The sequence below is a fragment of the Emiliania huxleyi genome (assembly GCF_000372725.1).
Source record: "Emiliania huxleyi CCMP1516 unplaced genomic scaffold EMIHUscaffold_263, whole genome shotgun sequence".
In the NCBI taxonomy this organism is placed as follows: domain Eukaryota; phylum Haptophyta; order Isochrysidales; family Noelaerhabdaceae; genus Emiliania; species Emiliania huxleyi.
In genome coordinates this window covers 74983-99496 of record NW_005200063.1, presented here as the reverse complement: position 1 = coordinate 99496, position 24514 = coordinate 74983, and the positions used below count along the sequence as shown (strand labels likewise).

Here is a 24514-nt window from a genome sequence, read left to right as displayed (position 1 = left end):
GGTCAGGCGCTCCGCCACTTGCGCGAGATGTGCTCGAGCGTCTCGGTGCTCGGATGCCGCAGCGAGGGCGAGCGTCAAGGCCCCCCCCCCCCCCGTGACCCCTCCCCCCCCCACTCCCCTCCCCCAGGTGCTCGGCTGCTACCCGCAAAACGGGCTCGTGCTGCGCCCCGCCGACGGATCGCCGCAGACCGACGCCTCTCCGCCCGCCTCCTCCGGCGCGCGCGTGTCGCACGGGCCAGCCACGCGGCTCCGCGTCGGCATCGTCGGCTTCGGAACCTTCGGCCAGTTCCTCGCCCGCCGCTGGGTCGGGCGCGGCCACGCTGTCTTCGCTCACTCGCGCGGTGACTACGCGAAGACGGCGGCGGGCATGGGGGTGGCGTGGGTGCCAGACGCGGCGGCGCTGTCCGAGCTGAGCGTGGACGTGCTCTTCGTCGCAACCTCGATCCTCTCGTTCGAGAAGGTGCTGCGCGCGCTGCCCGCGCCGCTGCTCGAAAAGGCGCGCGGCCTGCGGCGGAGGGGTCTGTGAAGCGAGCGGCGGTGGGCGTGGGCGCGACGCGCCCGCGACGCGCCCGTGTCAGGCGCTTGTGGTAGACGTCCTCTCCGTCAAGGCGCACGCCAAGCAGACAATGCTCGCCGTGCTGCCCCCGACCGCCGACGTGCTGTGCACCCACCCCATGTTCGGGCCCGACTCTGGGCGGCACGGCTGGCAGGGCCTGCCTTGCGTCTACGACCAGGCGCGCGCCGCGCCGGACGCCGCCGACTGCCGCGGCGCTGTGAACGGCGCCTCCGGACGTCGCCTCTTGTTGCGAGCAGGTGCGCGTCGCAGACTACCACCGAGCCGCGCGCGCGCTCGCCCTCTTCGAAGACGAAGGCTGCCGGGTGGCCAAGCTGTCGTGCGGGGCGCTGGACGGCTGTCGATTGAGCGGGCGCCTTGTGTGCTAGGCTGCCAGATGGTCAAGCTGTCGTGCGAGCGACACGACGCGCTCGCCGCCGCGTCGCAGTTCGTGACGCACCTCACCGGCAGACTCCTCTCCAAGCTGCAGCTGCAGCCGTCGCCGATCGCGACGCAGGGTTTCAAGGCGCTGCTCCAGCTCGTCGACAACACGCGCGCACCGCCCTCGCTCGGCCTCTTCTGCGCGCGTGAACGGCGTCTCTTCACAGCGGCTGGAGTGTGGACAGGTGCCGCGACTCGTTCGACCTCTTCTACGCGCTCTACTCGCACAACGCAAACTCGAACGACATGATGGACCAGTTCGGCGCCTCTTCTCCTCCCCACCCCGGCGGGACACCTTCCGGACCCCCCCCGCAGCTCCTCGGAGCCGTCCCGTAGGCGCCGCCTTCTCCGAGCTCCGGCGCGAGATACTCGACTTCGGCGCGGCGCCGCCTGCGCCGGCCGGTGAGATTGCAATCTCGCGCACCGTCGCGGCGATGCCCGCGTCGGCGACGGTCGCCATCTCGGATCTCGCCATCGAGCTCAAGCGGCAGGGCAAGCCCGTCATCTCCCTCTCGGTCGGCGAGCCCGACTTTTCGCCTCCGCCCGAGGTGATGGAGGCGGCGCACGAGGCGCTGCGCGAGGGCAAGGTCAAGTACACCGCGCTGGCGGGGTCGCACGAGCTGCGCTCCGCCGTGTGCGACGATTTGCTCCGCCGGAAGGGCCTCAAGTACGAGCCGTCGCAGGTGGTCTGCTGCTGCGGCGCGAAGCAGGCGATCCTGCAGGCTGTGCTCGCGCTGTGCAACCCAGGCGGCGACGTCACCGCGCCGACGCCGCGCTGCGACATGTCCAGGACGCGTCCTCTTGACGCCACAGGCGACGAGATCATCGTGCCGACGCCGTACTGGCCGTCGCACCTCGGCACCGCCCAGCTGCGCGGCGCGTGTGCCGGACACGGCCATGACGTGGTGCGCGACATGTCCCGCAGGCATCCCTCAGCTCTGTGGCGCGACGGCCGTGCTGCTCGAGACGCGCGCCGAGGAGGAGTACGTGCTGCAGCCCGCCGCTCTCGAGGCGGCCTCCCACGCGCCGAGGACGACGCTGCCCGAGACACGTCCGAGACACGTCCCGAGACACGTCCCTCGCAGGCGGCCATCACGCCGAAGACGAGGCGCCCCTCCCGCCCCACAGCCTGCCCCAGCTTGCCCCAGCCCACCCCACAGCCAGGCAAGAGCCTCCTCCTGCCCTGCTAGGATGCTCATCCTCTGCAACCCGTCCAACCCGACCGGCGCTCTGCTCCCGCGCGCCGCCCTCGAGGGCGTCGCGGCGGTGCTGCGGCGCCACCCGCAGGCCATCGCCCTCGCCGCCCGACCCCGCTCCGCCCTCGGCCCAGATCTCGGCCAGATCTCGGCTGGACCTCTGCCGGATCTCGGTTTCCGCCAGATCTCGGTCGCCTCTCGGCCGCCTCTCGGCCAGATCTCGGCTGCCTCTCGCCGTCTGCAGGTCGTCGTCCTCGCCGACGAGATCTACGAGCTCATAGCGTACGACGAGCCGCACGTGGCCTTCGCGACGCTGGAAGGGATGTACGAGCGCACCCTCACCGTCAACGGCTTCTCCAAGGGGGCGGCGATGACGGGCTTCCGGCTCGGCTACGTCTGCGGCCCGCACGGCGCCATCAAGGCGATGGCAAAGGTGCAGGGCAACAACACGTCCTGCCCCTCCTCGATCGCACAGCACGCGGGCGTCGCCGCCGTCACGCACGCGCACGGCGCCTTTGCGGAGGCCGCCACCGCAAACTTCCGGCGCAAGCGCGACTACGTGGTCGGCCGGCTGCGAGGCATGGCCGGCGTGAGCTGCCCGGTGCCGCAGGGCGCGTTTTACGTCTTCCCCACCGTCTCGGCCTTTTACGGCCGCACGGCCCCCTCGGGCGCCGCGCCGCACGACTCGACCTCGCTGTGCGTGCCGCGCCGCCGCCCGGCCCTCGCTCCCTCTCCTCTCCTTCGCCGACCCGTCTCTTCTCCCCCCCCCCCCACCCCCACCCCGCGGCGGCAGGTGCGACTACTTGCTGCGCGAGGAGCATCTCGCCCTCGTGCCCGGCGCCGGCTTTGGCGCGCCCGGCTGCGTGCGCATCTCGTACGCCACGTCGATGGAGGCGCTGCAGGAGGCGATGGACCGGATGGAGCGCGGGCTGGCCAAGCTCTGCAAGTAGTCACACGCGGCGACACCGCTCGGCATCGCGCCCCGATCGCGCATGACTGTTGACTCTGGACCACACGAGCTGTTAGTTAGCGGCGCCGTCTATTTGCCGCACTATCTTACCGTGCACGCGGAGTCCGGTCCGGGCGGTCGCGCCGCCACCGCGCATGGAACATTAAAAAACGAGAGAAAGCACATGTTCGTGACCACACCCACCGTCACCGCACGTCGCGCTACTCATGATTCAAACGCGCCACTCAAACGACTGCGCACGAAACCTTCCAAAGCCCTGCACCCGGCCTGTGATGTCGACGCAGAGCTCATCGAGGGGGCCGTCCGTCTTCAGCGCCTGCCGGGTCTTCCAGTCTTGCACGCTGAGCACCTGCAGCCACGAACCAGTCGCCACGAAGAGATGCTGGCCGTCCGGCGCGATGGCCAGCGCGCGGACATCTCGCTCGCACTGCAGCAGCACCCGCACGAATGTTCCGTCCGCTTCGAACACGAGGAGCGCACCGCCACGGTTGCCGACAAAGACTTTGCCGGCCGCAGCGGCGACGCTGGTCGGCCGATCGATGCGCGGGTGCCCAAAGTCGTGTGCGTGCGCGAGGGTCGTCTTGTCGAGGATGTGGACGCGGTTGCCGTACGGGTCGCACACAAAGAGCGACGAGCCGGCGACTGTGCACGCACGAGTGATGACCCCGGGGCCGGCACCGAAGCCCAAGGTCGGCGACGTGCGCACGCGCTCCCGGTCGTCGAGTCGGATCAGGGTGACGCTTTCTTGAAGGGGCTCGATCACGTACAGGAAGTCGCCGTCCGTGGTCATTCCACGCGGGTCTCTGAGTTTCGCGCTGAGCAGAATATCCGCCGCGAGGGTGGACAAAAGTCTGTCGGGAGGGTGCGTCGAGACAGACATGTCCATGGCACATCCAACCAACACGAGCGCACCGCCGCCAGCCGTTGCCGCCGCTCCATAGCAGATTGCTGCTGCGAATGGCACGACACGAGTGGCCAAGAGGATGCGCCACTCGCGCGCCGCCACAGCAACGGCCATAGAAGCTGCGCGGCACGTGAGCGCGAAGCGAAACACACGGAGCAGGCTCGCCTGGTCCCAGCAGCCGCTGCGGTCGGCCGTCTCGACGATGCGAACCTTTTCGGCGATGATAGTGAGGAGGTCGACGTCGGAGAGCACCCGTGCGGCCGCGGTCGTCATATGGGGTCGGCAACGAACCGCCGGTTTGCCGTGCCTGGGGAATTCCTGGCGCCCACCGCACACGACAACACAAACTCTCTCACACGACAGGGTTCGGGCTCCTAGCTAGCGAGGTAGGTATGATGTACCGCGTCGTGCGTCGACCGTGGTACTGAAGCGTGATCAATTTTGCCTCAGATTTTGCCCCAGACCAGCTCTCAGACTCAGGGAAAACAGCGAGTTTCCAGAATGGAGCACCAAACACCCTCTGTTTTCCCTGGAAATTTCCGGAAACGCAAAGTGCTGGGGACCCTCTGTATTCCTTTTTGTTTTCCGGAAAACTGTGCTCAGCCCAAGGCCCACACTGCACCACACCGCGCTTCACCGCGCCTTTTCGCGCCACGCCCATGGGGTCGCCCCAGCTCTCCCCTCAGGGCATCCAGCTCAGCCAGCAGCAGCCGCGCCTCCGCCATCGCCGCCACCTCATCCCGCTCGCGTCTCCTCCGCCGCCTCGACGCACGACGGCCGACTCAAGATCGCCCAACATCTCAGGAGCCGAGCCCTGGCAAAAGGAATTAAAAGTCACGCTGACAACACGAGGCACGATGGGCTTCGGCGTGGCGAGCAGCGCGGGCGAGAGAGGGACGGCGCGCGGCTCCCAAACGAGCCGCACGGGCTTCGTCTGGGCCGCCGAGGCCACCTCCTTGGTCGAGGCGGCGGGCGTGATGGCGAGGTGGCCCGAGGCAAGCGTTGAACGTGCCGCCTTGCGCCCCTGAGGAGGGACGTGCGTGGGGTGCCACGGGCGGGGGGGGAGAGGTGAGAGGAGAGCGGTGGTCACCCCCACGAGGGGTGCGCGGACGCCGTCTGCCCCCCCCAGCCCGCCACTGACGCCGTGGCCGCGGCACGATCGAGGGCGCTGGTCGGGCGGGCCGTCTGAGTCGCCCAAGCGGTGCTCTGCCGGCCGGTGGACGCGCGCGAGGGTGGCCCGAGAGGGCTCAAAATACGGAGCCGCTCCCCGGCCGTCCCGGGCGCCTGTCACGCGGGCCGATGGCCCAGCCGTCCTGTGAGTGGCTGGAGCGAAGGGGGGAGAGCTCAGGAGGGCGACGGGGCAGGGAAGGGGGCGGCGATGCGGTGCGGCGGGGTCTACTCGGCGGCGTGTAGAGAGGAGGTGCTAAAAGGCGACTATAAAGAGGCGTCTACGGGTGATATGGTGCGCCACGACGGCGGGAGAGCTCTCTCCCGCCGCCCCGCGGGCCGCCCCGAGGGGCCTCGCAGCCCACGCGCTCAGGCGCCGCTGTCGCGGGCAGAAGCGCAGCAGTGAAGGTGTGTCGGCCGCCATCTAGAGCGAGCCGAACCGGTCGGGTAGGGGAGGCAAGCGCGAGCGGGTGGAGGGCAGTCTCGACCCGCCTACGGCGTTGTGGTGAGGGTGGGTATGTGGGCGACCTTCCATTGAGTCAGGAGCGTCGCCGCGCGCCGCCATCGCCCGCCGTGTGCCTCTCTGCCGGTGAGCGCGCGACGCAGGCACCTATCGTCAGAGGGGGGGGAGGGTGAAGCGCGAGCGTTTCGTCGACCTAGGAGCCGCGGCAAGCGGCATGTAGCCGACTGATAGCACCTACTCGGGCCTAGACCGGTCCCCTTCCGAGCGATGAGTCGCAGTATCGGCTCTGAGACGAGGGTTTGGGCTCCGCGATGGGCAGCGGCGACTAGAGCCTTGCGCAAGTTGGTCCACTTGCTCTAGCTGCGATCCATTTCGCGCGTGGAGTTTTGCCGAACTATGGTGTGCAAAGGCTGCTGGTGTGGGGCGACCGGGTCTCACAGTGGGGCATCGCGCGTGGGGCAGAGGCCAGAAGCCCTGCGTGTCGACCAGCGAGTCGGGGTGCATCGGCTGCCGGCGTGTGTGTACGATCGAGGATGACGCTACGAGGGTCGCCCCCCCTGGCTGACAGCCCTGACGCCCTTCACTTCGCCGAAGCCGGGAGTGGCATATGCGCTGCGTCACGCTCACGAACAGCCGTGCGCAAGTGGCGATGAGCGAGGGCTATGAGTGCAACGCGCTGAGGCGGAGCTGACTTTGCTCGATTTTGGCTCTCCTCTCGCTCGAGACTTTCTTCGCGCTGCACAACGACGAGGCGGGCGGCGAGGCGGCGGGCGCGGGCGAGGCGCGCTGGCTGCGCGGGCGCGACCGCGCCGGCCGACCCACCGCCGTCTTCTTCGCGGACCGGCACCGCCCGGGCCAGATCCCGACCGAGACGTGGCGGCGCTTCGTCGTCTACAACGCCGAGGCGGCCATCCGGGACCTCGGCGTGGCGGACGGGCCGGGAGGCCAGTTCAGCCTCGTGGTGGACCGGTCCTCCTCGGGCGTGCGCAACCAGGACCCGGCGCTCGCCATCGCCGTCCTCCCGGCCCTCGTGCAGCATTATCCCGGCCTGCTCGGAGAGGTGATCGTGGCGCCCGTCAACGGCGTCTTCTGGGCCGTCTGGCGCGTCGTCTCGCTCTTCCTCGCGGAGGAGACCACGCGGCGCTTCACCTTCATTCGAGGTGCGCGGTGGAGGGAGGCGCTGCTCGAGGCGGTGGGAGGCGACGTGGAGCTGCCCGAGCACATGCGGCCCGCTGGTGACGGTGTGTAAGCTGTGTGTAGGGGTTATGCGGCGGGTGCTTTGTACCTTTGACGCATGTGTGTGACGCGTACGTAAAGCTGCATTTAACACAACGGCATTTCACAGCACCTAATCAACAGCACAAACCACAATGGACACCTCTCCTGATGTGTACAGTCAGACAGCAAACTCAGGTCTCAGCGAGTTCCGACGCGCTCGTCGGTGACGGTGTCCCCGGATTTCGCCGCGCTCGGCGAACCTCGACAGCGCCTTCGGTGGCATGCAGCTCTTTTTGCGCCTGAAGCTTGGAGAGCAGCTCCTCTGCTGCTCACACGCTCTGCACAGATGGCACAGCCTACTGTGCGGCTGCCACAGCTGTGACAGCGATGGGCTCGCCCTCACTGGCCCTCAGTCACTTGTGCTGCGGCTCGTTGTGTGAGCGACACTGCTCGGCGACTGCCGGCACACTGTGAGACCATGGCGAAATCCTGCGATGCGAACTGCATGGTCTCCGCGGCGATGTGGAGTGCGACGTGATAAAATTCGGCGACCTCGATCATGCAGTACGAAAGCTTGAGCCGCTGCTGCGGGATCAGGGTTCACGTTGTCGCACGGCACGAGCTTTCCGCTCTCGTCGATCTGGAAGCGCAGCGAGTCGCCCACGTCGTTGGCGAAGCCATTCGCCCCTTCCAAAAGTGGAACGCTGTACTCCGCCCCCTTGTGCGGCTGCAGAAGCTCCCAAAGCTCGGGGTGGTTGTGCCGCAGGACGGCGGACTGTTCGCACGAGAAGATGTACTCCCCGTTTTCATACGCGAGCAGCTTGGAGAGCCACGTGTCCTGGAAAAAGGCGGCCAGCCGCTTCAGCGCCGGCCCGTTGAGCAGGTCTTCCACCTCGCTCGGCTGGCAGGCCTTGGTTGCCTGAGTGTTTCGCCTTGACTGTCTCGAGCAGCGCCGAGGGCGATTCCGTTTGCTGTCTTGATTGAACACACACACACATTGATTGAATTGGGATCGGATTGATTGAACGTGAACAGCTCGTCGGCGTCGCCCGCCGCCGCCCGCCTTTCCGCGGGCACGGTAAGGTAAGGTAAGGTAGATTTCTCCACACACACAAAGTGGTGGGGCAAGGGGGGGCGACCCTCGCATCTCCACGCCCGGACACGGGCAGGAGCCCCACGGCATTCAAAGTGCAAGCACTGGCCCGGTGCACGTGGGTGAGCAGCCTGCCCCTCCCTCCCGCGACAAACCAACTCCCGCACACACACAATCGCACTCTGGCCATCGAATGACTCCGAATGACTCACTGTGTGTGCTAAGACAGAATCTCCGCAGACATCCAAAACGGGCCGTGCCGCGTTGTCGGGCACGGTGCGCACCGCCTCCACCGTCCACGCCTCCCGCAACGCCGCGCCCCGGCCCTCGCCGAGCCGCTGGAATGGTCCGCCGCCGTCGGCGTTCGCCGCCGCCGCGGCCCAGGCCGCCGCGGTCAGCGCCGCGCCCTGACCGACAAACGCGCACAGCGGATCCCGCGGCATCTGGCCAACCGCCTGCCTCGCCCCGCGGTGGCCAGACCCTCTTCCACCCTTTGTGCAATCGCGCTTGTTACGCCTGATCGCATCATCGATTCATTATCTTACGTCCGTCCCGCCGCCCGCCGCGCGGCCAGACTCCACATCACATAATTGTAAACGAACATTGATGGGAAGGCGAAACACAGTCCGACCAACGACTGGGACACCAACGCGGTATGGGTGGACGCTAGACGGGCGATGACGGACGGTCAGTCGGTCACACAGGAGCGACACACAGAACCACAAGACAAGACACTCAGCCAAACTGACTGCCACACATCCTGAGCGAACTTCCCTAGTCACCCGCGGCCGGACTCCATCCGGCACGCGTCGCTGGGCGCTCAGAGCTGTCTGTCACCGAGGAGGAAGGTGGTGACGAGGAAAAGAGAAATTTCCTGTAGGAAAGAGAAACCCTGCCACGCCTCCCGCTCGCCCTCCCCAGGGCCCCACATTGATGCGTCGCGTCGCGCTCCGATTCGCCTCGCGACGACCGAGTCTGGCTACCTCTGGCCGCCGGCTGCTGTGCAGCAAGACGCCTAGCGATTCAGAGCCGGTGTCGGTGCCCTTTTTGCGGCGAGTCGGCGCTCCGGAGGGCGGCGAAAAGGGCGGCGAAAAAGGCGGCGAGGAAGGAGAATCGTTAATTCGCTTCGGCGACGACGAGGAAAGTGAGGACGGCGAGGCGGAGCCCAAGTCGACGGCCGAGCCGGCCGAGCGTCTGGGCGACGGACGTGAGAGCCCGAGCCGGCTCGACTCGCGGCTCCTGCTGCCACTGGAAAGCGAGGACTCGCGGAAAGTGAGGTCCAGCTGGCAATCGCGCGCCGGAATGGTCGCCGCCGCCGCCGGCGTGGGCGTGCTCGGTTGGAACCACGCACCCGCGCTGCTGCCCTACGGGCCAGACGTCGTCGGCGCGGCGCTCGTCGTGGGTGGGCTGGGCGCGGCTGCATCGGCACGGAGCCGGTTGGGAGGGTCGGGCGGCGGCGGCGGCGGCGGCGGCGCGCCCGAGGAGAGCGCTCTCGAGGTGACTGTGCCGCGGGACCTGGCTACTGGCGAGGGCACCGGCGTGGAGCTTGAGGTGGTGCCTCAGTACGCGGCGCAGGTCACAGGCGACGTGGCGGCGGCGGCAGGCCCGGTGGAGGCGAAGCTCGCCGACGCCGAGAAGTTCGAGGAGAGAGAGCTCGAGAAGCGGAAGGCGCTACAGATGAAGGCCGCCGCCGGGAGAGAGAGAGGAGAGAGCCGTGGCGAGGAGGCGAGAGCCTCTCCTCCCCGCCAACCTTAGAATCTGGAGGAGGAGGTGGAGAAGGAGCTCCTCGCCGGCGCCTCGCCTCGGAGAGTGCGCCAGCGGCTGAGCCCCAAAGTGTGGGTCGTCGACTGGGACGTCCGGCCGGCGCCGGTCGCGGCAGGAAGCCCGCCTCGACCGCCGCTGATGCGAGACATGCTCAACACTCTGCGGGCGCAGGCCCGAGCTTGCGCCCTTCCCCGCCCTGCCCCGCCCCTCTCTGGACAGGAGTGCGAAGGAGTGCTGACGTGAGTCAGAGCCGCAGGTGTCCTTCCTGCTAGCGACGGCGAGCCCGTACGACGAGGTGGTCGTGCGGATCACGTCGCCGGGCGCGCGTGAGCGACTACGGCAGAGTCTCTGCGGGAGAGGTGATGGACGTGTCCTGGACATGTCCTCCAGGCGGACCAGTGAGCGACTACGGCCTCGCGGCCTCGCAGCTCGGCCGCCTCCGCTCCGCAGGGCTGCCAACCACGGCGTGCGTCGACCTGGTCGCTGCGAGCGGCGCACTCGGCTGCCGCCGCAGACCTGCGCAGCAGGGACGCGCCTGCCGAGACGCCGCCCCTCTCCCCTCAGGCGGGTACATGATGGCCTGCGTCGCCGACAAGCTCCTCGCCGCCCCGTTCGCGTACGTCGGCTCCATCGGAGTCGTCGGCGGGAGCCCAAACGTGCACAAGGCAATCTCACTGCGCTATCATGCAAGAGGATAGAATATCGTATAGGAGCCCAAACGTGCACAAGCCGGTTCGCCCGCACGGAGCCCGCGGGGGCCGGACCGCCCTCCCGGCTCCTCCAGCTGGGCTCCTCCTCGAGGCCTCCTCCTCCTCGAGCCCTCCCCCGCCCGGCCGCAGGTGCTCGAGCGGGCGGGCGTCGAGGTCGTCCAGAGGACGTCGGGGCGCTTCAAGCGGTCGCTGCAGCAGTTCGAGCCAAACACGCCCGAGGGGCTGCAAAAGTACCAGGAGGAGATCGACGCCATCCACGCCGCCTTCAAGGCGACCCGCACTCGGAACCGGTCCGGCTCCATGGACGTGTCCGGGACGTGTCCCTCCTCCTCCCCCGCAGGTGCACGTCTCTACCAACCGCCCCTCGCTCGACATCGAGGTGCCTCGCGGCGGGAGAGGCCTTCTCTCGCGGGGACACGTCCACGACACGTCCACGACACGTCCACGACACGTCCACGACACGTCCACGACACGTCCACGACACGCCCCCCCCGCAGGCGGTGGCGACGGGCGAGTCGTGGCTCGCTCTGCACGCCCTCGACCAAGGGCTCGTCGACGGACTCTGCACCGCGGACGCGTACCTGCGCACCCGCTCCGCAGACGCCGCGGTGCTGCTCGTGCGCGCAAAGCCGCCCAGGCGCACCGGCCTCGCGGCCCTTCTCTCCCGCGGCGTCGAGGGCGCAGCCTCCGCCGCAGCGGCGCTCGCCGAGCTGGCAGGCGCCGGCCGAGGGCTCGCGAGCCAGCTCTCCTCCCGCCTCCGCCCCAGCGCCTCGCTCGCCGGGCAAGGGCTCGCCTCGGGCGCGGCGAGCGGCGCCTCGCCGACAGAGGCACCGCCGAGCTGAACCGTCAACGTGGACCTCGCCCCGTGATAGCCGTGTGTCCCGGAGGAGTACGGCCGCGAGCACCGCGTCTCACACGTCGCTTCTCCTCGCACAGCACTCAGCAGTCAGCACACTGCCGCTGCTGCGCCTGCGGCGCCGCGCTCGGAGTGCGGGTCAGGAGGCCCTAAAACGGTGGGAGGGGTAGGGGTGCCGCTGTAGGGGTGTGGAGGGGTCGGGAGGGCGGGAGTGTGGACCGTGACCTAAAGCCCTCCACCGATAGAGGTGTCAGGCGGCAGGGCCCAGGAGGGGTGGGGGCTTGGAGGGCTGGCCAAAAGCGAGGCGTGGGAGGGGTCCAGTGGGCTAGAGAGGGCTGGAGGGGTCGGAGGGGGCTAGAGGGGCCGGAGGGGCTGTGCGGATGGAGGGGTCTGGAGGGCTCGGGGGGCTTGGAGGGCTCGGAGGGTGTCGTCCGGCAAGAGGGTCCCTAGCGCGAGGGGTGGGGCTCGGGAGGGGTGGAGAGCTCGGAGGGCTCGGAGGGCTCGGAGGGCAGAGAGGCACGAGGGTGGCGCTGGAGGGCTCGGGAGGGCTCGGGAGGGCTCATGAGGGATGGAGTGCCCGGAGGGCTCGGAGGGGCGAGCCACCGAGCCGGGCTCGGGGGGCTCGGAGGGGTCGGAGGGGTCGGAGGGGTCGGAGGGGTCGGAGGGCTCGGGGGGCTCGGAGGGCTCGCGGAGGGGTGTGGAGGGGTCGGAGGGGTCGGAGGGGTCGGAGGGGTCGGAGGGGTCGGAGGGGTCGGAGGGGTCGGAGGGGTCGGAGGGCTCGGGGGGCTCGGGGGGCTCGGAGGGGTGTGGAGGGGTCGGAGGGGTCGGAGGGGTCGGAGGGGTCGGAGGGGTCGGAGGGGTCGGAGGGGTGTGGAGGGGTGTGGAGGGCTCGGAGGGCTCGGTTAAAGATACCCTGCAGGCATACGGAAGTGGCGTTTCCGTGGTCTGTGCGCGGACGGCCCGGGGAGGATCCTGCGGCGCTATTTTAACCTGCCCCGACAGAGTCTCTCGATACGGCGCGCGGCGGCGCCGCACCCAGCAAGCTGGGGCCGCTCCTTACGGACTCGTCGCTGCGCTCCTCAAGGCAAACACGAAGCGCGTTTGGTCGAAATACCTGGGGTTTCTCCGCTAAAACGGAAGCGCCACACAGCCTCCAGACACACACACTCATATGGAGCTCCTCGCTCGCCCGCCTGGCGGCGGCAGCGGCCATGGCGACGCTGACGGCGGCGGCACTCGTGGCGGTGACACTCGTGGCCGCGGCGGCGCCTGGGCAGCAGAGAGAGCTGTCGCTGCAGTGCTGGCGGCAGCTGGCGGCGGCGGCTGGGGGCGGCGGCTGGCGGCGACATTGCTGGCGGCAGCCATGCGGGGGCGGCGCTGCTGTGGCGGCGAGGCGGCGGCGTTGCAGCGCCCTGCCGCAGCAGGCCCGCCCGGATAGCACTGGCAGTCTGCCGGCGCGGCCGGCGCATTCGAATGCGCCCGCCGCGCCGGCAGACTGTTGGATGGCCACAGTCGCGAACGTGGGTGAAGTCGTGCGGCGCAGAGACCAGCTCATTCGCCGTCGCCGGTCCCTCGATCACGTGCGCCGTCGCCGTTGACCCGCGTCCATGGGCGGGCAGCAGGCCTGCAGCCCTCCAGCCCTCTAAACCCCTCCGACCCCTCTAACCCTCTCGTGGGGCACTCGGAAGCGCCGCGCCATTCTTTTTTTGCGAACCCTCCCGGAGGCCCTTCCGACCCCTCTCGAGCCCTCCCGCCACGAAGATCCTCTCTTTGTCCGACCGTCCCTCCGAGCCCACCCGGCGACCGAGCCCTCTTGCCTACCACCCGAGCTCGGGGGGGCGCGAGCCCTCCTGGACCCCACCACCCCTCCCGCCTCGCCCAGCCCTCCTGACCCCTCTCCCCGGTGGACCGCTCCACCCTCCCAGCGCGCTAGCCCTATGGGACCCTGTGGAGCCCTCCCGACGCCGATCCGACGGGGACCCCTCCAGCCCTGTGGGCTGGCGAGCCCTCCGGTCGGAGGGGTGGAAGTGGGAGGGCTCGAGGACGGACCCCTCTCGCTCCGGGAGGGTGGAGGGGTGGAGGGTGGAGGGGTGGAGGGGTGGTTGAGCCCTCTAGCTCTATCGATTTAGCCCTACCCCTCCCGCCGTTTTAGGGCTTGCTGACCCGCTATGCGCGCTCGAGTTTGGCAAGGCTGGGCATCCAAGACCAAGAGCGGGTGTGACGTGGTGTGCGACCGCCTTTCCCTTGAACACTTCAAGTCTAACAAATAAATAACAAAAAGAGACTCGTGGCACTCACCGCGCAAGGACGTGCACGGTTGGCGCAGGCGGCAACCACACCTCACACGCACACCTGATCGCTGATGGCCCAGCGAGGGCAGGACACAGCTAACTAGCACCCACCCACGAGACCACGCGCCGCAAACGAGCAGCCGACGGCGTGGCAAGGTGGGACAGCTCGGCGAGGTGGGCGTCTCTCATGCCGCCTTCTCGACAGGCGCCTGCATGTGCTTGTTGGAGGAGAAGCGGCGGTTGAGAGCGTGCGCCTCCTGCTCCGCCTTCTCCGGCTGGGCGAGGACGGGCCCGAAGTAGGGCGTGACGTACCACAGGGCGCCGGCAGCAAAGCCGCTTCCAATGACGAAGCGGGTCGCGTTGTCCCAGAAGAAGGAGTGGAGAGGAGCCATTGGTTGTGTCGAGAGACCTGCGCGCAGGGATAGGCGCCGCTCTAGTGCAGAAGGCGGGGGCGCGAGCAGCGGGACGGAGGGGGCGGGGCCGCCGGGCCTCACAGCCCCACGCACCTTTGATAGCAATCAGGGGCAAGTCTTTTTATGCGGCGCGTTTTCTTTTTTTAAGCGAAAGCGGCTCAGCCAGAGCACGTGTTTCATTGACACTAGTTTCACTCTGATTCACTCCATGTACCTTCGGTGAGAGACTATGGAGAGTTCACGTCATGACGGTTAGCCGCTGTCATGACGGTTAGCCGCTGTCATGACAGCTGCCAGCTGTCATACAGCAAACGACAGCGACAGTGACACCTACCTGTCACCAGCTGTCACCAGCTGTCACCAGCTGTCACCAGCTGTCACCAGCTGTCGTTGCTGCTGTCGTTGCTGCTGTCGTTGCTGCTGTCGTAACCATCCCCGACGGTCCAACTGTCACTGCTGCTGTAATTGCGCAGCTGTCATTCCTGCTGTCATTGCTGCTGTCATCGCTGTCGTTGCTGCTGCTGTGCTGTCATTGCTGCTGTCATTGCTGCTGTCATTGCTGCTGTCATTGCTGCTGTCATTGCTGCTGTCATGAGCACCCCCGCAGGACAGTGTGTGGTGCCACTAGCGAGAGAGACAGGACACTCAAGATATAGATGCATGCGCGCGAGACCGCTCACTCGCACGCCCGACGCCACATGAGAAGCCCTCTCAACAGTAGCCACGCACGGTCAGCAGCAGCGGGCGTGAGTCGGAGAATCTGCAAAACCCTTGCCCTCCTTCCTCCAGCATGTGCCGTGATGGGCTCCAGCGCTGGTTCATCTGCCGCTCAAAAATCTCACGCGAGCGAACGGTGTCAATCCTCAGCCGCGAGGATTGGGACCTTGAAATCCACGATCACAAGCAAACGCGCAGAGCATTGAGCAACACACCTCGGGTTGAACCTCTCAAGGTGCATGCTGTCACCGGCAGTCTGCATGCGCGCGTGTGGGCTGGAGGAAGGCACGGCGCGCGTGGCTGGCGTTCACTGTGCGAGTCAAAGCGCACCGGCCACGGTGGCCATTGCCGAGCCACAAGTGGCGTTGATCAGGAACTCTCATGTAGAGAGCTCTGCTCTGCTACAAGAAAGCAGGCTCACCCTACACAGAGAAATTCTGAGGCAGAGGAGCAGGAGTTTTGCAAAATGTGTGAGACGTACAAACGCTGCTGTGCAACAGGCGTTGAGAGCTACATCCACGCGCACCGGTGTCTTATTTTAGTCCATGGGGTGTACTGCACAGATGGGTGGGTGGGCGGTTGGGCCCGTTCACGAGGGCTATGGCTGCCTCACGGCTGTGCCTGTGGCGCTGCCTCGCTGTCGCTGTCGCTGTCGCTGTCGCTGTCGCTGTCGCTGTCGCTGTCGCTGTCGCTGTCACTCGCGGGGCCCCGCGCTGACATTGTCACCGCCTGTCGTTGGCATTCACTGGCTTCACTGTCACTGTCACTATGGCTGTCACTGTTCCTGGTGCCTTTCACTCCTCCTTGGCAGCGGCTGGCTGTCACCAGCTGTCACCAGCTGTCACCAGCTGCCACCAGCTGTCACCAGCTGTCGTTGCTGCCGTCGTTGCTGCTGTCGTTTCGCAGCCGCTGTCATGACATATTGACCACGTCATGACGGTTAACAGCCGTTTTAACCGTCATGACGTGAACTCTCCATAGTCTCTGAGGGTACATTGGCGTCTGCAGGGCGTAATACATTGGTGTAAAAGGAGACTCCTGTAAAAGAAAGAAAGAAAGAAAACAGACAACCCAAGGGAGGGATGGGAGACTCTGTACATGTAATCGCGCGCCTCAGGGCCAAGAATTCTTCCGTGCCCACCCAGCTCGTCGCGGGCACCACTCGCTTGCCATGGCGATTGGCAGCGAGGGCACCGACCTGGTGGCGTACATGGTCCTCTTCATACCGCTCGAGTTTCTCATGACCAGCCGTCGCTTCAACAAGGACGGAAACCGGCAGCGCGCGGTCGCGCTGCCGCTCGCGCTGCTGGCGATCTTTGCGGCCGTCAAGATTGGATACGAGCTGCAGCGCAAGACGCCGAGCTACTACGACATGATGGAGGTGGCGCCCACGGCGCCGTACGCCGAGATCAAGAAGGGGTACAAACGCATGTCGCTCAAGGTCCACCCTGACAAGGTGATGGAGCGCGCGGACGTCGACGAGGACGAAGCGAGCGAGGCGTTCCGCGCGCTCAAGGCGGCGTACGACGTGCTCAACGACTCGCAGCTGCGCGACGTCTACGACAAGTTTGGCCCCGCCGGAGTCGAGAGCAAGGACGACACGTGCGCTCGGCCCTACCGCCACCGCAGCTGCAGCCGCAGCCGCCGCCACAGCCTCGGCTGTTGGCCTGCTGACGCGTCTGGCTGCGGCGCCCGCCCCGCAGGTCTGCTCTGCTCGCGGGCCTGGGCTTCTTTTACGTGACGTGGCTTGCCCTCGCCTACCTCGTGAGTGCTGCGCGCTCCATTTCATCTCGCTCTGTCTCTGTGTCTCTCTCTCTCTCACACACACACACACACACATACACACACACACACACACACACACACACACACACACACACACACACACACACACACACACACACACACACACACACACACACCTATGTCTGTCTCTGGCTGCTTGTCTCTCTCACAACACACACCTCGGGTCCAGAGAAGGGTGGGCGAGGGAGGCCGAGGGGCCGTGTGCGCGTGCTCCGTGCTCAGGTGACGCAGTCAAAGTGAATAATTAATGAATGAATGAATGAATGTGCTCAGGTGACGCAGTCCAAGTCGGTCAGCCGCGCGCAGACTTGGGGCTTCACCGGCCTGCTCGCCCTGGCCATCTTCGAGTACCAGGCGAGCTGCCCTGCACTGTGTCCCTGCTCGCCACACCCCTCGCCTCGGGCTGTCTCGGAGGGAGAGGAGAGGAGGAGAGGAGAGGAGGAGAGGAGAGCCCGGTGTCTGCTCGGCTGCAAGGCGACCATCCTCGCCTTCGACTTCCTCGAGGATCAGCTGCCCAACCTCGCCATGTTCGAAAAGGAGCGGCCCCGCCCACTCCCCCTCCACCCTCGCCCTCACCCTCACCCTCTCCCGCCCCTGCCCCTGCCCCTGCCCCGCCGCACCCCTCCCTCCTCACGCCCCTCCCTCCTCACGCCCCCTCCCCTCACCCCCCGCCCCTCACCCCCCCCTTGGGAGATGGAGTTCCTCCACCGCCTTTACCCGCCCTTTTTTTTTGCGGGGGGAAGGGGGGGGCCCCCCCAAAAACACCGGCAAAGGCACCGTTTTAAAAAAGGCACCCCCCCCCCCCCAACATTACTCCCCCCCCCCCCCCCCTCCCACCCGCACACGCCCGGCCGCCATTGCGCCCCGCCCCGCCGCCTTCCACGCCGCAGGTCGCCTGGCTCCTCTACCACGACATCGACACCTACAACGCCCTCGTCCTGCAGCGCCTCCACGCAAAGACAGACCTTCTCCTCCGCATGACGCGCGAAAACTACGTCGCCGTCAGCCAGGGAGCGAGGGCGGGCGCAGCGCCGGCCGACGCCGCCGCTGCAGACGCTGGCGCGGCGCCGTGGAGTGGCCCGACCCAGGCGCCGAGAGACCGCCGAGACGTAGCCGTGAATGGCCCTCCCCCTGACGCGCACGGAGGGGGAGGGGAGGGGAGGGGTGCCGCCCTCTAATCGCCGTCGAGACCTTGCGCCCCCTGTCGCGGCGGCGCGAGGGCCGTGGCGGCGCCACACCTTGCGCGCCGCGCGCTCTCTCTCCTCTCCCAGCCCGCCGCCTCCCGCCCCCCCAGGCTGCGGCGCTCGACGAGGCGCCCTTCCGCCCACTGCACGCCGCAAACACGCTCGGCAGCTCCGAGGCGGCGGCCGCCGCCAAGGCGGCGGCGGGCATGCCGAGCAAGCCTCCGCAGCAGCAGCAGCAGGCGAAGGGCGGCGGGCGGTCGATGACGAGCCTGATCTACTTCTTCGGCGTCTACTTTTTCTTCCAGTGGCTGGTCGGGCGAGGCTCGTAGGGGGGGCGAGGGAGGCACGTGCGCATGCCGCGCGAGATAACACGCACAGAGAGAGGCAGCGAATTAACAGATAGAGCGAGTTGCGCTTGCGGGGCGCGACTCCTCCCGCGCTCTCCGACCTTTTCATTTCGGTGCGGCCGCCCCGTAGCCCGGGATCCGATCTCGCAAGGAGTTTTTCGTTACTGTAAAGAGAAAACACTTACACCACTCGAGTTGTACATGCACGTCTCGTCGCCGGACGCCGCGCGAATAAGCCAACAGCCAAAAGAGGGGACGGCAAGGGCCCCGCAGGACACAAGGCGTGGACACGTCTGACGATTGCTCGCTGTGTTGGCAGCAGCAGGTGGGTCACACGGTTCCGCCCAGTCGACCAAGCGATCTCTCAGACACTGAGACGGACGAGACCGTCGTCGTCGTCGTCGGGGGGCGAGTCGTCAAAGTTTCTCGCGACGGCGGCCACCTCGGACTGCAGCTGCGCCGGCGCCTCGCGGCTGTCCTGCTCGATGACGTGGATGGTGCCGTCCTTGACCTCGACCAGCGCGATCGACTCGAGCGGGATCTGGTACCCGGAGAGGAAGGCGCGGCCCGCGTCGGCCGCCTTCTCTATCAGGAAGCCGCCGCCGACCACGTTTGCGTTCGCCATCTTGCACAGCCGCACGAGCGCGTCGGCGGTGCGGCCGCCGGCGAGGAAGTCGTCGATGATGAGCACGCGGTCGGACGGGTTGAGGTACCTGGCGCGCCACGGGTGGGTTCGGGTACCGTCGGGTAGGGGAGGCCGGCGCGGCGGGAGGGGCGGCGAAGCAAGGGGCGGCGAAGCACTCTGTCGAGACGTACAGGTCCTATCTCGGCTAGATCTCGGCTAGATCTCGGCTAGATCTCGGCTAGATCTCACTCTGTCGAGACGTACAGGTCCTGCGGCGTCGAAGCGACGGTCGACTTGTACGACGTCTGGTACGAGTCTGAGATCGAGATCTGGCGCTGCTTGCGCGCAAAGACGCACGGCAACGAGAGCGCCTTTGCGACGAACATGGCGGGCAGCAGGCCCGTCGCCTACAGGACATGTCGGGGACGTGTCACGGACATGTCTAGGAGATGTCGGCAGGGCGGGGCAGCAGGCCCGTCGCCTCGACGGTGAGGACCTTAGTCGGCTGCTGCTTCTCGAGCCGCTCGGCGAGCTCCTCGCCGCACGCCTTGCGGCAGGGGGGGGGAGGGTGGGGAGGGGCAGGCGCGGGGGGGGAGGCGCGCTGCCGTGCCGCGGCCGCCTCCATCATCTCGACGTCGACCATGTGGTTGACGAAGCTGGACACCTGCGGGGAGGTGCAGAGGTGAGGGGAGGGGGGGGAGGGGGTTGGGAGGGGGGGGGGTTGGGAGGGACCTGGGAGGGGGGGGAGGGAGGGAGCGCGCCTTGAGGATGTCCGCGTCGAGGACGGTCGCCTCTCGCAGCAGCCGCTCCTTGAGCAGCGTCTGCCCCGCCGTCTTCTTGCGGCGGGTGCCGTGCCGCTCCTGCACCTGCATCTCGTAAAACTCGTCGAAGGCGGCGTTGCCGACGAACTCGAGTCCGAGCGCCTGCACCGCGCGCCTCGACGTCAGAGACGCGGCCGAACCCCGCCACCATACCCTCCCCCCCCCTACACACCGCCAAAGTGTACCGCTTGGGTGGGGTTCCCCCCCCCCCCCCCCCCTTCCCGCCCCTCCCCCCCACCTCGCTGACCTCGAGCGAAACCCCGACCTCCCCCCTCTGACCTCCCCCCCTCTCGGCTGCCTCTCGGCTGTCTCTCGGCCGGCGCGCTCACCTCGCTGACCTTGACGAAGAGCGCGTTGTGCGCGGAGGTCTGTGCGATCGTGGCGTGCTCCTACGGAGGCGCCGGCGAGGTGACCGCACCGGCGCACCCGGCGGGGCGGCGGGAAGCAGCCGCGGGCTCTCTCTCTCTCTCTCCCCGCTTCTCTCTCTCCTGCGCTGCAAAGGCGACAGGCATCCGGAGCTCTCCGTAGCCGTGCAGCGCGAGCTCGTCAGAGACGAATGCCGTCTCGGTCACAAACACAACCTCGCGCCCCTCCTCCGACACCGGCCGCGCCCTCCCGATGAGCGCCTCGATGCAGCTCTCGTCCGACTCGACGAAGACGCGCTCCGACGCCTACCGCAGCAGCAGCAGCACCGGGGTGGGCCGCAGCACCGCACCACCCCGCCGCCCCACTCGCCTCGGCCATGGCGCCGGCTTCTGAGCGGTCGCCTCGACGTACACCATCGTCGACTCCGCAATCGCCGCCAGGCCGGTCGCCTCGTGCACGGCGCGCGCCTGTGGAAGGGGGGCAGGGGAGCGGGGAGGGGTAGGGGAGGGGAGCGGGGAGGGGGAGGGGAGGGGAGCGGAGGGAGGGGTCGGGGAGATTGCCTTGAGGTGCGCCCGGTCCTTTGTGAATAATATTAGAGAGACTGTCTTGTTGTATGTGCCTTGAGGTGCGCCCGGTCCTTAGTGCTCAGGTCGTCTGAGGTCGAGTGGCCGAGCGAGGCGAAGTCTGCGAAGTTGCGGTGGAGGAGGACGCGCCTAGGGGTGGCTCCGAGGAGGGGTCCGGGGCTGGCGGAGGGCTGGAGGGGGGGAGGGCTCCAGCTGCACGCGCAGGTTGGCGTAGGTCTGCGAGATCATGCTGAAGCGGCGCTCGGGCGTGGCGCACGCGAAGACCTGCCCGTGGCGCAACAGCTACTGCTTGAGCTACCTTGGTACTGCTTGAGGAGCGCAGGAACAGGCTCGGGCGTGGGGCTGTGGGTAAAGACCTGCAGCCACTCCGACGCGGGGAAGAGCTCGGGCGGCGCCTCGGCCTCCCCGCGAGACGCGGCGCGCAAGTACTCCTGAGGCAGAGCCGGGGGCGGGGGCAAGCGGGGGAGGGGGGCGGGGGGGGGCGGGGTCGCCAGTGAGGGCTTTGGGTTTGGGGTGGTGGGGGGGGAGGGGCACGCGGGGCGCACGAGGAAAGAGGGCGGGTTGGTGTGCGCGTAGTGTGGCAGCGCGGTGGCGGTGCGGGGCGCGGGGTGGCTGCGGGGCCGGCGGCGGGCGGCGCGAAGGCGCTGCTGCGCTCGACCTGCAGCGAGTCGGACAGCGCGGCCGCGTCCCCGCTCCGCGCGCCCTCGCTCAGCGGCAGGTCATGCGAACGCGCCGCCGCCGCCGCCTCCTCCTCCTCGGCGGGCGGCGGCGGTGCGGCGGGAGCTGCTGCTGCGGAGGGCGTCGCCTCTGCCGTCCGCGCCGACGCCTCCCTCTCCGCGGTAGACAGCCAGCTCTCCGCCTCTGCTCGCGCGGCTGCCAAGTCTGCGGCGGCCAGGTCGGACCCCGACGGCGCCTCCTCGCCGCCGCCACCCCCGTCCGCCGCCTCCGCCTCCTGCGCCTTTTTGATCATCGCGCGCAGCTCGAACTCGTCGTACCCGACGTACGCCTCCGTCGACCCCGAAGCATACCCCGACCCTCCTACAGGGCCGACCGGAGATCCGTCACCGCTGTCCGCTCCCTCCCGCCAGCCTCGCAGCCAGAGCCGCCGTCGTAGCCTGCGTCGGCCGCCTCGAGGGCCTCGTCCACGAAGGCCTCCCAGTTGGGCCCGTACTTGCGCTCGAGCAGCTGCGGCAGATACATCTCCACGGAGTCGACCTAAACACGCCCAGACAGCGCCGCGCGTGACAAGAGAGGAGGCCGCCACGCCGCGGCGAGGACGACGCGCCTCCTCCCACGCCAGGTCCTCCGCCGTCCCCTCGGGCTCGACCCAATCCTCCTCGTCGTCCCCAGCGGCCGCAGCGCCTCGCCCTGCCGCCAGCCCGTCTGCCTCTGTCACACGCGGCAGCTCGCCAGCCGCATCTGCACGCGCCGCGCCGGAAGCGACCGCCGCGCCGTCGGCTCCGCTGTCCGCCGCAGCCACGTCGATGGGGCCGCCGTCGAGAGAGGCTGCGTCGTCGTCGGCAAAGCGCACCGACACCTCCCAAGTCGCCGACTCCCAATTATCGTCATCGAGATCGGCGCTGGCGAGGAAGACTGCGGCACGGCGCGGACGCAGCCGGAGCTGCCGGACCGCCGACGGCGACTGCAGCGCTACCGCCTCGATCGCGAGCAGCGCGCAGCAGGGCCACATCCGCGGCAGACAGGCGGAGGCCCGACGGGGCAGCAGCCCGCGCAGGGAAAATTTCTTTTTTGTACAACTGTGTGTCTTAGGTATATTGCCCTTTTGTGGTAGGCGGTGCGCGCCAACAGAGCAGGGAGGCTCGGCCGGTGGCATCGGCGACACCCCAGGTCCAGGCGGGCCGCAAAATGGCCAAGGTCTGCGTCATCTCGCTCGGAAGCGAGTCGGCACCTCACATCGCCGAGTGTGTGCGCCAGGAGCTTGGCGACCGGTCGGCATCGGAGGAGTGGGAGACGTCGAAGGCGCCGGTGCTCGTGGTCGTCGTCGAATGCGAGTCGGATGGCGAGCCCTGCCCCGCTGCGCGCCAGTTTGTGCGCGCCCTCCGCCGATCCGAAAACTTTGCCAACTACTCGCAGTCCATCGGACGGCGGGCGGCGGTACTCGGCCTAGCTTCCTCTGTCTGCGCTAACTCGGCCGCGCAGTTGGGAGACGGCGACAAGTACACTGGTGCGTCCCGCGTCGAGCGGGCTCTCATCGCGGGCGGCTGCACCGCGCTGCTAAAGATGGGAACAATGGAGGCGTGCCCAGCTCCTTCCTCGCAAGCCATCTCCATCTCCCTGCCTCTTCCATCTGCCTCACTGCCTCACTGCCTCTGCTCGCCTGCTCTGCTCGCCTGCCACGGCGGCCTCGTTTCAGGGATCAGCTCGACGCCGCTCCCCTCACCGCCGCTCCTCTCCGACCGCCGACGCAGGTGGAGCTGCAGAGTCCCGAGGAGAGTGCTATTCCGTGGGCCAGAGCCGTCTGCGCGGCGCTGTGACGCTCCGTTTATTATATTGCACGGTGAGCGTCCGTCATCGTTTTGCATATATTGCAATATAAGACCCTGGGGCTCTAGGTGAGTAGGGGATGTCCTGGATATTACTCTCGTCCACATCTTACTTCTACCATGGCCACCAACCCTCCCTGAGTTCCCTGGCCGCTCACGGGCTCTTGGTGGGGTCAGCGTGCGGTGCTGAGTCTTACTCGTCGGCGCTGGGGCCAGATCCCAGCGCAGAACTCTGCAACGCTGGCATACAAACACAAGAAGACTAACCCTAACCCTAACCCTAACCCTAACCCTAACCCTAACCCTAGGTCAGCGTGTGGGGCTGAGTCTTAGTCGTCGGCGCTGTGGGGCCAGATCCCAGCGCAGTGCGCAGAACCCTGCAACGCTGGCATATACAGACACAACCAGACTAACCCGGACCCTGACCCTAACCCTAACCCTAACCCTAACCCTCTAACCCTAATAACCCTAACCTAACCCACCCCCCAACTCCACACCGCAAATTTGAAAGATCTTGATGAAAATCAGGCCCGACTGCAAATTTCTTCAAAATTTTCGCAGGCGCTCCGCGCCTGCAGATTTTGAAATAAATTCGACAAAATTGGTACCTGGCCCAAGTGCCGACAGCGACACAGACCATGTGGGACGCGTCGAGTATCGACCTCTACTGCTTACCCAGCCTTCGAGTGTACCCTGGCTATGGTCCCACACCTACTGGTGTCCATCTCAGAGACCGCAGGAGGTCATGAGGGTCGATGGGAGTGCCAACCCCACAATGCCTAAAAACCCAGCCCAGGGTACACTCTATGTACACACAACTCAGCCGGCGGCCCGCTCTATTAGACCGTTACCCCTTGCGCCTGGGGCCTGGACGGCGCTTTTGCCCACGCGGGCCCGCGGGGTCTACACCAATTCCCTGACTCCGCCAGAAAAAGCTAAAGACCGCGGCGACACGACACACAGTAATACACGAGATCACGATTTTTGGGCGTTGGCTAGGCCCCCCCCCTAAAGCCGGCTAGTCGAGCATCCTCCTGGCCTCTCCGGTCTCCGCCGGAGCGGGATCAGTCAGGAGGGGAGGGAGTGCCGCTTGCTGCACTCGGCAAGCCAGAGTCGGTCGTTCCTGCGACGGGGCGAGGCGGAGTCGACCGAGCGCGGGCGGGATCCAAGCGCATGACGGGTTGGGAGGAGGGAGGGACAGAGCACCTTTCGCAGGCGGGACTCCCAGAGGGGCGGCAGCGGAAGGAGCGGGCGCGACGGGAGGCTTCGGGCGCCACGCCGCCGGGCCAAACTGCTCCTGAAACGACGCCTGGCGAGACGCCTCAACGTCCAAAGGCACAGCTGCGCTGCCGCCCGCCGCGTCGCCTGCAGCCGCGCCGCTGCCTGCAGCTGCGCTGCCGCCGCCCGCCGCCTCGCCGGCCGGTGGCGCGGCCGGGGCTGGCTCCTCGCGAGGGGCTGGCTGGGGCGGCACCTCCACGCGCGGCTCCACAGCGGGCGCGGCGGCTTCGTCTCTCGCGACGC

General features: G+C 67.5%; 6 protein-coding genes across 6 annotated transcripts in view; 5 read left to right on the top strand and 1 right to left on the bottom strand.

Moving 5' to 3' along the window:
- Positions 1-3310, top strand: part of EMIHUDRAFT_457672 (putative aminotransferase) — a 5045-nt gene extending 1735 nt beyond the window's left edge. The window contains exons 5-11 of the mRNA XM_005777272.1: positions 188-460; positions 579-792; positions 943-1179; positions 1331-1874; positions 2185-2281; positions 2435-2886; positions 2984-3310. Of these exons, the coding sequence (XP_005777329.1) occupies positions 188-460; positions 579-792; positions 943-1179; positions 1331-1874; positions 2185-2281; positions 2435-2886; positions 2984-3140 (1974 nt within the window). The 3' untranslated portion in view covers positions 3141-3310. The remainder of the gene's footprint in view (positions 1-187; positions 461-578; positions 793-942; positions 1180-1330; positions 1875-2184; positions 2282-2434; positions 2887-2983) is intronic.
- A 2780-nt stretch (positions 3311-6090) lies between these two features.
- On the top strand, positions 6091-6943 carry EMIHUDRAFT_115754 (hypothetical protein; the record flags this gene model as incomplete). The annotated part of the gene is made up of 2 exons (XM_005777271.1): positions 6091-6192; positions 6446-6943. The coding sequence occupies 2 exons, from the start codon at positions 6091-6093 to the stop codon at positions 6941-6943; spliced, it is 600 nt and encodes a 199-aa protein (XP_005777328.1).
- A 2364-nt stretch (positions 6944-9307) lies between these two features.
- EMIHUDRAFT_115753 (hypothetical protein) lies at positions 9308-11321 on the top strand (the record flags this gene model as incomplete). Its single annotated transcript, XM_005777270.1, has 6 exons — positions 9308-9580; positions 9761-9874; positions 10026-10095; positions 10160-10425; positions 10609-10819; positions 11080-11321. 6 exons carry the CDS (start codon positions 9308-9310, stop codon positions 11319-11321), a joined length of 1176 nt encoding a protein of 391 aa, XP_005777327.1.
- A 4798-nt stretch (positions 11322-16119) lies between these two features.
- Positions 16120-16329, top strand: EMIHUDRAFT_49676 (hypothetical protein; the record flags this gene model as incomplete). The annotated part of the gene is made up of 1 exon (XM_005777269.1): positions 16120-16329. A coding segment is annotated over one exon (210 nt), but the record flags the coding sequence as incomplete, so codon positions are not given.
- Positions 16330-18457: 2128 nt separating this feature from the next.
- Positions 18458-20385, bottom strand: EMIHUDRAFT_79644 (hypothetical protein; the record flags this gene model as incomplete). The annotated part of the gene is made up of 7 exons (XM_005777268.1): positions 20028-20385; positions 19869-19928; positions 19480-19641; positions 19338-19382; positions 19200-19265; positions 18968-19125; positions 18458-18806 (listed from the first exon to the last, which is right to left on the bottom strand). Exons 1-7 carry the CDS (start codon positions 20049-20051, stop codon positions 18458-18460), a joined length of 864 nt encoding a protein of 287 aa, XP_005777325.1. The 5' UTR covers positions 20052-20385.
- Positions 20386-22355: 1970 nt separating this feature from the next.
- EMIHUDRAFT_238183 (hypothetical protein) lies at positions 22356-22984 on the top strand (the record flags this gene model as incomplete). The annotated part of the gene is made up of 2 exons (XM_005777267.1): positions 22356-22747; positions 22864-22984. 2 exons carry the CDS (start codon positions 22356-22358, stop codon positions 22982-22984), a joined length of 513 nt encoding a protein of 170 aa, XP_005777324.1.
- Positions 22985-24514: the final 1530 nt, after the last annotated feature.